This window comes from Spinacia oleracea, chromosome 3, assembly GCF_020520425.1.
Source record: "Spinacia oleracea cultivar Varoflay chromosome 3, BTI_SOV_V1, whole genome shotgun sequence".
NCBI classification, from domain to species: Eukaryota; Viridiplantae; Streptophyta; class Magnoliopsida; order Caryophyllales; family Amaranthaceae; genus Spinacia; species Spinacia oleracea.
The window spans coordinates 68539225-68550996 of NC_079489.1; the positions used below are offsets into that span (position 1 = coordinate 68539225).

General features: G+C 34.9%; 1 protein-coding gene across 5 annotated transcripts; it reads left to right on the forward strand.

The window, feature by feature from the left end:
* Positions 1–3744: 3744 nt before the first annotated feature.
* Positions 3745–8932, forward strand: LOC130469097 (uncharacterized). Of its 5 annotated transcripts, none has more exons than XR_008929472.1 (3): positions 3745–4270; positions 6435–6522; positions 6615–6925. XR_008929472.1 is itself a non-coding variant. In XM_056838077.1 (3 exons), the coding sequence occupies exons 2-3, from the start codon at positions 6478–6480 to the stop codon at positions 8777–8779; spliced, it is 348 nt and encodes a 115-aa protein (XP_056694055.1). In that variant the 5' UTR covers positions 3745–4270; positions 6435–6477; the 3' UTR covers positions 8780–8932. The 5 variants fall into 5 exon arrangements, 1 of the variants encoding a protein (XP_056694055.1); XR_008929470.1 differs by having other exon boundaries at positions 6646–6925; XM_056838077.1 differs by lacking the exon at positions 6615–6925 and adding an exon at positions 8477–8932.
* Positions 8933–11772: the final 2840 nt, after the last annotated feature.

Below are 11772 nucleotides of genomic sequence, written 5' to 3' on the forward strand. Positions count from 1 at the left end.
GTTGCAATGCTAAAGTCTATTCGGATAATGTTAGCAATCGCTGCATATTACGATTACGAAATATGGCAGATGGATGTCAAAACTGCTTTCTTAAACGGCGTTTTAACAGAAACTGTGTTTATGACACAGCCTGAAGGTTTTGAGGATCCAAAGAATGCTAAAAAGGTATGCAAGCTAAAGAAGTTAATCTACGGATTGAAGCAGGCATCCAGGAGCTGGAATATACGTTTTGATGAAGCAGTCAGTGACTTTGGTTTCATCAAGAACGCAGACGAATCTTGTGTATACAAGAAAGTCAGTGGGAGCAAAATTGCTTTCCTAGTATTATATGTCGACGACATATTACTTATCGGAAATGACATTCCTATGTTGAACTCTGTCAAGATTTGGCTTGGGAAATGTTTTTCGATGAAAGATCTAGGAGAAGCACAGTACATATTGGGCATCAAGATTTACAAAGATAGATCTAAAAGGATGATTGGACTTAGTCAAAGCACTTATATCAATAAGGTACTTGATAGGTTCAAGATGGCGGACTCCAAGCGAGGCTACCTACCCATGTCTCATGGAATAACTCTAAGCAAGACTCAGTGCCCGAAAACACTTGATGAGCGTAGACGAATGAATGGGATTCCATATGCATCATTGATTGGTTCAATAATGTATGCTATGATATGTACACGCCCGGATGTTGCGTACGCACTCAGTGCTACAAGCAGATACCAGTCAGACCCAGGAGAGGCGCATTGGACTGCTGCCAAGAATATTCTGAAGTACCTGAAAAGGCACAAAGATGACTTCCTGGTCTATGGTGGAGATGATGAATTAATTGTTAAAGGCTATACGGACGCAAGTTTCCAAACCGACAAAGATGATTTCAGATCACAGTCTGGGTTTGCCTTCTGCCTCAACGGAGGTACAGTAAGCTGGAAAAGTGCTAAGCAAAGCACCATTGCGGATTCTACAACTGAAGCGGAGTACATTGCTGCACATGAAGCAGCAAAGGAAGCTATATGGCTAAGGAAGTTCATAGTTGAACTTGGTGTAGTCCCCTCCATTAAAGGACCAATAGCCCTGTATTGTGATAATAACGGAGCTATTGCACAGGCAAAGGAGCCTAGACACCACCAGAGAGTCAAGCATGTACTTCGTAGATTTCACCTTCTACGAGAGTTCGTTGAAAGAAAAGAAGTCGAGATAAACAAGATTGGAACTGATGACAACATATCAGATCCATTAACTAAACCTCTGCCGCAGGCGAAGCACAACTCGCACACTGCAGCTATGGGAATCAAGCATATTGGAGAATGGCTTTGATGTCCCTGTTTAATGTTTTAAAGTTTTAGAGTTTAAATCTTTGTAAAACATTATTGGTTAATCATTCACAACAAATGAAAAGAATTCATTTTTCCATTTAATTAGTGGTTTATTAAATGATGAGTCCCTTCAATTTGACGATATATTCAAGATAGACTGTCAGGACCAGTCCTGTGACTAAGAAATGTCTATCAAGTGAACTTGAATGTCAAAGGTTGAAAATGGTCCCTAGTCGGAGTTTTCTATAAAATTGGACGCATAGAAAACGTTAGACGATTAGAATGCAAGATGACTAGTAGTTCTGTTTCTTGAACTATGTGGACATGGCAATGTCATAATCATTTGCATAGATACTTACTTTGGGAAGACTAGTATCGGACAAGACCTATGAACCTTTACTGTAAGAGATGAAAATCTGTCATAAGTAAATTTCATTAAAATTATTAGACACTAAATCCTCAATACTTGAGTGATTTGAGATTACTTGTTTGAGAACTGGTTGCTTTGACGTTGACCAACCGTCGCACCGTAAAAGGAGGCTATAAAGGCAACGCTCAGGTAATCACCTATCAAGCGAAGTCTAATCTCAAGATCGCAAGATTGGGATTGTCCTCCCATAAATCGGGATGAGATGCTTAAAAGTTGTACAAAGCCACTCGGAGAGCTAGAAACTGTGAAATGTATGGCCGTGCTCGGATGAATCATAGGCTATGATTATCTGTTTATTTGATCAGTTGAACTCTGAAACCGAGGAACACCTCTGGACATAATAAGGATGACAACTCTTACCTTATGTTCAAGAGCAAGCATCGAGCGACAAAGGAATTAGGAAATGCACACTTGTCCCTAAGGACAAGTGGGAGACTGAAGGAAATAATGCCCTTGGTCCAAGTATGCATTCTATGTTAAGTCTAATAAATGCGGTTCAGTATTAATTAACAAGTTAATAATTCAGTGAGATCAAGTGAGCTGAATGCCTAGCTAGAGGCCGCTTCAGTTCAAGTGGAATTAATGATATTAATCCACAGCTTACTCTTGACTGAACCCGTAGGGTCACACAAATAGTACGTAAACGGATCAAGTATTTAATGGCATTAAATACTCCATCTATGGATATTCGGAATCGACGGATCTTGGTTTCAGTGGGAGCTGAGATCGTCACAGGCAAGAAATGAATACTCCGGAAACGATGATATTGCCGGAAACGGAAATATGGATCGTATCGGAAATATAAATATTATCCAAGTCGTAGATGTTGCCAGAAACGGAAACATGGTACATATCGGAAAATATTATCGGAAATGGAAATATTGCCGGAATCGGAAATATTGCCGGAAACGGAAATATTGTCAGAATCAGAAATATTATCGGAATCGGAAAATAATTCCGGAAACGGAAATATTAAATATTTGTTCGAAACGGAAATTAATTCCGGAATCGGAAATATTAAATGTTGTTCGTATCGGAAATGAATTCCGGAATCGGGAATTTAATCGGAAGCGTATCGTACGAATTAGCATCGGACGAGGCCCGCTAGACGAAGGCCCAGCACGAAGCCAGGCCATCGCCCAGCGTGCCGCACGCAGCAACGCACGCCTCGACCAGGCCCAGCGCAAGGCCAGGCCCAGCCAAGGGCGCGCGCGCACGCAGCACCGCACATGGGATGTGCGCTTGTCGTGGGCCGCAAGGCCTGCGCGGGTGCACGGCTTGTACGATGCGTGTGCGGGAAATCCTAATTCTATTAGGATTCGTGCGAAGATTAAAATCCTAATCTTATTAGATTTGCTTTGTTATTTAGAGTCCTAATAAAGTTCTAATTAACAAATCCACATCCTAGTAGGATTACAATTCCTTTTCCATACCTCTATAAATAAGGGCCTAGGGTCATTATTTATATACAAGTTTTCAAGTATTCAAAGCTAGGATTTTTAAGCAGAAAAATCAGCCATAACTCTTGCCCATTTAGCCGAAAATAAGTAGTACCTTAAGGGCGATTCTAGTTGGTCAATCTTAAGGCGGATCCGGACGTGCTGTGGACTATCTACGGAGGGACGACACTTGGAGTCCTAAAGACTTGTTCTTGTTCGGTTCGGGCGCAGCTAGGGAAGGCACGCAACAAAGAGTATGCATCTAAACTATGCTAAATGATTATGTGTAAATAATATGCTTTCCTGGCTTTATGGTTTTTTCCGCATGATTTATGAATTGTCATATGTATCATAACCTAACAGATTTCACTTATTTGAAGTTAATTATAGGTAAGCTTAAAATCAGAATTTTTTTTTATAAAGGTTGTTTGTTAACTAAGTCATGCCGATTTAATTACTCTACTTTCCTTGCCATGTGTCATTGCAAGTGCTAATGAGTCATCATAATACCTTTGCCTCAAAACAAGAAACTAGAAAAAAAGAAAATGAAAAGGATTAACTCTCTCTCTCTCTCTCTCTCCTCCTCACCCGACTCCCCTCTTCTCTAACTCTCGATTCTCTCTCCTCTTGCTTCCCTCCACTGTCGCCCGCACCGCACCGCGTCACCGTTTCTCTGCCTCCCCTGGGTGTTCGCGCCGCCCGTGATGCGGTGGTTGTGATGGTTGTTGCATTAATTGTTGAGGTTGGTGGGGTTGTTCCGCCTCCGTGCTCGCCCTTCCTCTGTCTGCCGCCGCCACTAATGGTGGCCACCAACACAACATCATTTGCACTCTGTCACTAATTGGTAAATTGATTTTAATTTCTCCCTCAATTGATTGAATTAGTTCTTGGTTTAAAATCTTAAAACCCTAACTTATTAAATTTCTCTCTCCTTTTCTTGCGGTGGTACACCGCTGCTGCAAACACTCGTCGGCGCTGCTGCTGTTCCACCCCTGGCATGTCGTCGTCGTCGCCGCCGCCGCCAGGATTGTTGGTGTTGCTTGGTGGTGGTCGTTGTTGGTGTCGTTGATTGTTGCTAGCCGGAGGTGCCACACTCCTCCTTCATTTCTTTCTCTCTTTCTTTAATTCAAGACTTTGAAATCAATAATTATTGAAAATAGTTTAATTATGTTGGGTGACTGATGTTGTTGCTGCCATTTAATTGAAGTGTTATTGTCCCTATTTGGCCATTATCGTTGTTGATATTGTTGTTGTTGTTTTCATTGTTGAATTTTGTTAATTACATTTTTTCCTGCTTTAATAGTGTTATTGATGTTGGTTGTCCTTATATTAATATCAATAGATTAATATCAAGAGATGAAATTGAGAATTATGAGTTACTTTATATAATAAATTATTAATGAATTTCATATCTTATATTAGTGATAAGTGAGATAATTTGATGGTTAGTTAAAGATCTAACTCGTGGGTTTCTTGATATATATATATATATATATATATATATATATATATATTAAGGTTTTATAATAGAAACAACGAGGATGAACTCTTGAGAATTGGAGAAAAAGGATTCAAGGTGGTTATGGGACTTATTGGTTGATTTTCGCCGTATGTGGCAATTCGGAATTAATTATCGCCGTATGTGGCAAGATGGTAAACCGTCCTCATCTCTAGTGTGACTGTTCAGGGACTCCCGGGTCACAATAAAAGCTAGAGTTGGGGGGTATGCACACTAGAGGTTATTGAATTTACTGTCAGGGGCTCCCGGGTACACATTAAATAGACTGTCAGGGGCTCCCGGGTCTATCTATTATTCAGTAGATTGTCAGGGGCACCCGGATCTACTTAGGATAGGAATAATGGGAATTTGGAATATAAGAGATAAATAGGATTAGGGAAGAGCTCCAATAGAGGACCATTAGAGATCTCAAATACTCACTTGAAACTAACATAACTTCGCCTGCTCTATCTTTTGTTGTTCAAATTTATTGAGAAACAATATGTCTTGACATGAGTATTCATTATTAAATATATTATTTAACGTTCCTTAAATATGTGCATGAGTTTTCTGAATGATTGATTAAGGTAGAGTTGTGGTACTCAGCTTTCGCTGACGTGTGTATTTCTTGTTTGTTTCTTGTTTGTGTTGTTCTCCCATTTGGGATTGAACCTGCGACGACCCATTTTGTTATGGTGATCAGATGACTATTATCCACATGTATTATTGATTTCAAAGGTTGCTTCGAATGAGGATGGTGATTATAGAAGTAAATGTACTATAAAGTGGGTTTACAATCGTAAATTTCTAATAGTTAATTTAATTTATAAGTTTTATATGATTGTCAAGTTTTAATTTAGTTAACGCAAAGAGGTTTGTAACGTTAATTATCCTTTATCGATCTTGAGGTTTGTAGCCTTGCATTTGCTCTTAGGTAAATGCGGCGGTGATACTCCGATTCGCTGTTATTGCTTCCGCTTATGTTTAAGAACACGCAGGTTTATTGGTGTTGTTGAATGTAACAGGTTTTTAAATATCCCATTTTTTGGGTTTTGTTCAATTACAAAGGAAACTCTGCCGAATTTTATACTCAAATTAACGTTTTATCATTTTAAACTAATATTTTAATATGGTCTAGAATCGGGGTATTACAATTTAACTTGCAAGATAATCAATAAACTTACCATAATGCTAAGAATCTAAAAGATCCCTCAAAAGGTTAGCACTGATTTTAAAAAAAAAAACCTAAACTCTTTTAAGGTTGAAATTAGCTAAGTATGACTCAAGAGAAGACAAGGTGAGCACATATAGAACAAAGATTCATAGAGTATACAAATCACGCAAGGAAAAACAGCAGTCATAAGATGCAAATTGGCAACAATATGACAAATTAAAATGGACGACTTTCAATTTAACTTGGTTAGGACATGTAGGTAGTTTTCCTCACAATTTAACTTCCAACTTATTTGTTTTGCCTTCTCTGTCCTGTAATGGCGAAGAGTTGTTTTATGTACACATGTTGGATCTGATGGTATATCTTTCTTTCCGTCTTAGATAACCTTCATGCCAATCAACACAACCAAGAATAATGTTCTTCAATATACCTCTTCTTGATGCTGAATGAGATATGAGATAATGCGACTTGTGTAGTTTGTGTTTGTCGATATGATATTGTGGCATGTATGCTATATTTCTTCCTTATAAGCACAATGTATGTTCTTTAAATAATAATCTCAAGATAAACTATTCAGGTCTTCAAGAATATTCAATCTATATCTTTACTTCGCAAAAAGTATGAAAGTTTTAAGGTTTTTGGAACCTTGGAGATGCTTGATTTTGGTATGTTTAGGATCCTACTCATTTATTTGACTTTTCTTTATTTGTATAGGCTAAAGTGATTGATTTTAAAATGTGTTAATAATTCTTTGTAGATGTATTTGGCATATTAAATTTTCTTTGCAGATTATTGGTGATTCAAGTGGTAATCAAGAGATCAACAATTTATCTTGAAATTAAGCTAGCATAGCGTTATGTTTACTTGGTTAATTTGTATGTAGTTAGGAAGTTGTTTTTATTTTAGTTATGGACTATCTTCTAGGAAAAATGATGCTAGGAGATTTTTTTTTAAAAATATTGCTTTTAGTTCAATTTGACTAGATGGTGCAAATTAATGTATGGATTGATTCGATAATCATTATTATAACTTATGATAATGTAATAAATTAATATTTAAATTTGATTATGATTATCCATGCTTAATACGAAGTATATTTTTTAGAGATAATTCATGGTTCTAGGTTAATGACCGTATAATTTACCAAAAATGGAAAAAGAATATTGTGAGAAATTGTGGAACTCAAAAGCGTCTAAATTTGTATGGCGGTAACTGGGAGCGAAAAAGGAAACGAAGTTAATTATGAAACAAAGCGTCAAAAATAGCTGGTAAAATCTATGGAACGTGTAAATAGTGACGATTTAAAGCGTCGAAATATTTCAACTACATACAACGTCCATATATGACTATAATTGTGACTGTAAAGTGCGTCATAGTTGCAAAATAGTGGCTGAAAAAAGCGCCGGTATATATCGGCTCTTAAAAATATCGACACTTTTAACATCGTTGTACAAAATTTCAAAAAAAAATTGCGTCGCTATCTAACCAAAAAAGCTTTGCTTAATGCCGTAATTTTTTGTAGTGACTCCAGAGTTATGGTGATCATGGCTGACTCATTCATCACTTAAAACTCTAGTATTTTGTTACCGATTTGCTGATTTCATTGGTGATTTAATCTACTATGCATCATGGTATAGTACATCACTCATGATTATAATACGATGATGTATCTTTGATTTTGCTATCTGTCTGATTTCATTCCTTAAAGTTATAGGTGTTACAGTGCAATGACTAGCAACTGATGCATCGGCATGTTTGATCACATGTTCCTCTAATTTGTATTTAAGTTTATTCTTGTTCAAATTTTTCTAGATGTTGCCTTAGGCTAGTCAGTCAGGGCGCGCATTTGTTGTTATTACTGAAAACCAGCTCAAGAAGCAACTATTGTTAGCATAGACAGTTTGAATTTTTCTGGGTAAATGGAGTATATGACTATATGGTGAGAACTCTGAAAAGTTAAAACTGTAACTCACTATAGAAATCCTCATCCGAATATGTAACCTAGGCCTAGCATGACCCCACTCAATTTTACAGGCAGACTATACCAACAATTTCATTACTCGCCTACAACCCTTAATGCACGATACCTTTTCCAATGCGCACTGCTAGCTCGTATTGCCTTATGTGTTATTTTTGGGATTGTCCCATGGCCTGTCTGTTCATTGTTGAGGTGCAGAAGTATTGAGAACTCCCATGGTTACTGTTAGTATACAAAAACCAAACGTTCCATGTTTTAGTCTGATTGCTTGACTCAAATCATGATATTGTTGTGTCTTGAACAGATTGAGACTGTCAATTTATCTGTCAAAATTATCTATTAAATAACACTTAAAGATCATGTTCTTACAGATTGTCAAAATATAATCTGACAAATCATGATATTTTTGTATCTTGAAACTTAACTAAGAGATTAGAACTTTGACAATTGGTCTTAATAAGAGCCACCCGTGTATGATACTAATTGAGATGGTTATATATGTTTGTACGAGGAAATTCATAAAATAATAGAAGAAGAACCAACACTTTCCCATGTACATGTGCTTTTTCTTCATTTATCTTTTTTGTTTTATTTTCACTTTGTCATGCCATGATATTTAACTTTTTTGGTTTTTTATATAGGTAGCACAAAAGGTGTTTAAGTCGGAGTCTCGTGATCAGGTTTTGGAGGAGGAAATAACACTTAAAGAAATATCAGGACCACAACCAAGTAGGGTGGAACTTCAATCTAAGTTGAATGAGGTAAATAAAGAAAATCACGTTCTTACCAATCGCGGGGATACGGTACAAGAAGAAAGTAATGCACTTAAGAGTCTCATGAGTTCAGTTGAAGATGATCTTAATGAGCTTAAAGCATTTAAAGAAGTATTTCTACAATGCTTTTCAAAAGATGGCACTCTAAGAGAGAACACTTCAACTATTTAGATTTTATGTTGTTCTTTTAGATTGAACAAAAATTATTTATCTTTTAGTTTTTAAGAATTTAAAGACGAGGGGATGTTATTTTTGGTTTCATGTAACTGGAAATTCTATTGTCAAAAATCTTTTAAGTAATGAAATTTTCATTTGTTTTAGTTGATTTAATTATAGTTATCTATATTGTTTCACAGGGAAAATGTAGGTGCTTTGAAGGACGCAAATAATATTATTATGATTGCAATATTAACGACATAATAGGTAGTCATTATTGCCAAATTTTCAAATTTTTTGACTGTTAGGGAAGGAAATTTAACGAGGATTTATTGGTCGTTATTGCTTAACTGTTAATTGTGAATAAGTACCTAACGACGGATCACAATTTCTTCGTTAACAATTAAAGACGGATGATCGTTTCGTTGTTAACTTTTAACGATGAAATTGTAACTTCGTCGTTAATACTTAACGATGAATTAAGATGTCGTCGTTAAAAGTTAACGACGAAACGATAATCCGTCGTTAATTGTTAACGATGAAACGGTAATCCGTCGTTAATGTTTAAAGACGAAATCATAATTCGTTGTTAATAATGTTAATTATTAATGACGAACATCGTCGTTAAAGCCAATAATGACGGAACATGTTACAACGAACATCACGACGGAAAAATTCCGTCGTTAAAGGTTTTAACGACAATAATTGAGGTTTTTTACGACAAAATTGTTTGTTGTTAAATGTCCTTTTTTCTAGTAGTGTAATTCAATAATTTTTAAAAGAGGGAAACCTTTCTTTAAACCAGATTTTTTTAAAAAATATTATGAGCATATAAAAGTGATGATTTTCGCATTTGAAATATCCTACTGGCCTTTTAATATTAAGTCTCCTAATTTTTCAAGTTTCCAGTACTAAAATTTAATCTTCTAGTTCAATTTCAAAAATCAATTTCAAAATCCTACAAATTCAATGATACTTTAAGCTGAGCAACCTCACTTAAAGTTAGATTAATTCAAGTTTTTAAAACTTTCAATAGCAAGATGTCGTAAGTTTGTCTTAGTCTGTTTTAAAGTTACGTAAGAGTCTCTAATGACCCTATTGAATCTGATTGAATATATTTTGTACACACAATTCAAAAAAGCATTGCATATATGATATATGTTAGATAAAACTGAAAAAACATTTTGATAGTATAATTATAGTTGTAAAAATCAGGCATAGGTTTTCAGCAAACTTATGCGCGTTTGAATATGAAAATTTCATAAACTTTATCTATTTTCAAAGGAGACTTTTGTGGAGTACACAAAGTATCACCCAAAATAATACAATGGTAGTATTCATTTAAAGTAAGGTTATTTGATAGGAGTCTTATTGAGAAAGGGGTATATAATTCCTAAGGTTATCGTTTCTTTTCATATCAGGGGTTAAGAAGGAACAATACCATTTTATATAATTTACAAATTCAAGCAATCCGGACAATGCACAAACTTAACATCTAGTTTGATTTTAAATTTCAAAGTTTTTAGCTATTTAATTATTTAACTAGTTAGTGTCCCGGGATATGCCCCAGAGTATTGCATATAGTTGATTTTTCTTATTCATTTCAAATTTACTTATAAATTTCTTTATATATGCAATTTGAGAATAATATGAATTTCATGCAGTTTAAGACTAAAATTGGTTAACCAATAATTGTTGAACTAATTTTTTGAGTAATTTTTTATTTGTATAAAACTTTATTTTTGTAATAATTTAATTACAACTAATAATAATAATAAAAAAAATTACAATAGTATATTGAGTTACAAAGTCGAAATACATTTTAGAGAAAAAAAAAACGCATTCGATTGGCTAAAAGAAAGTGCAAAATTATTTTTTTCTATCTTTTCTCTGTTAATGTCATGGTTTTATGTTTGATCTAAATGAATTTCTAGAAAAGATATATGATTTGATTAATGAGGGAATAGAAATTAAGAGAAAAATTGTTATAATAAGTTGTTACTCAAATACATAAATTTGGGCATTACATTTTTATACGACTTTTCTTCTTTTTAGTTGTTTTAGAGTCACACGTTATATCGTTGGAGTGATGGATAAAACTTAGCATCAACATATAAGAGGTCATGGGTTAAAGGATGGGTAACGACATTTATTTTGTAGGACACAATAAACAATCATGTGCGCAGGGCGTGGCGCTACGATGCCGTGTCACTTGCCAAGTCATCGTGACACATGGAGAGATGTCATGGACTGCCTTTGAGATTTAATAATATATATAGATTGTTTTTTTTATTTTTTATTATTATTTATAATCTTCATAAGAAAAGAGTTGCATAACTTGTTTATAGCTCGTATGATTTTAAGCTCGAACTCGAACTCAAACTTGAAATACAAACAGAAAAGCTCAAACGGAGCATGAGAAAGTAAACGTTCAAGCTCGAGCATGGTCGAACAACAAAAACAAAAACAACATATTGTTACCTAAATTAAATCGACTGAGGATGATTAAACAACGTCTTATGGCCAAAATTTATAATGAAATGCACCGCCTGATTCGCTTCCCTACAACGTTGTTGAATCTCTATTAAAATTTGAACTATGTTATATTCAACTTATTTTGACATATTTCAGACAAAATAATTTCAGTTAATTTCAAATAATATAAGTTCAGAAAAAATAAGTTTTTTTAAAACACTTTCACACGCTAATAAGTTTTTTCAAATGTTTTCACACAAATAAAATAGAAAAAATAATTTTTTTTCCACAAAAAATAAATTCAGATAAAATAAATACTCCCTCCATCCCGGAATACTTGACCTGTTTTCCTTATCGGGCCGTCCCTTAATACTTGACCTGTTTCTAAAAATGGAAATATTCTAACAATATTATATTATTTCTCACTCCACCCCTATTAACCCACCTACCCCTACTCCATACAAAAAATAATTAAAAATTCAACCCCTACTCTCCCCCAACCCCACCCCTTCACACATTTCCCATTAACTACA

Excerpts from the sequence above, each read along its gene's own strand:
- LOC130469097 (XM_056838077.1), top strand. The coding sequence starts at position 6,478 with ATGAAAGTTTTAAGGTTTTTGGAACCTTGGAGATGCTTGATTTTG. Across the intron at positions 6,523-8,476 it reads CTTGGAGATGCTTGATTTTG|GTAGCACAAAAGGTGTTTAA; the intron begins GTATGTTTAGGA and ends TTTTTTATATAG.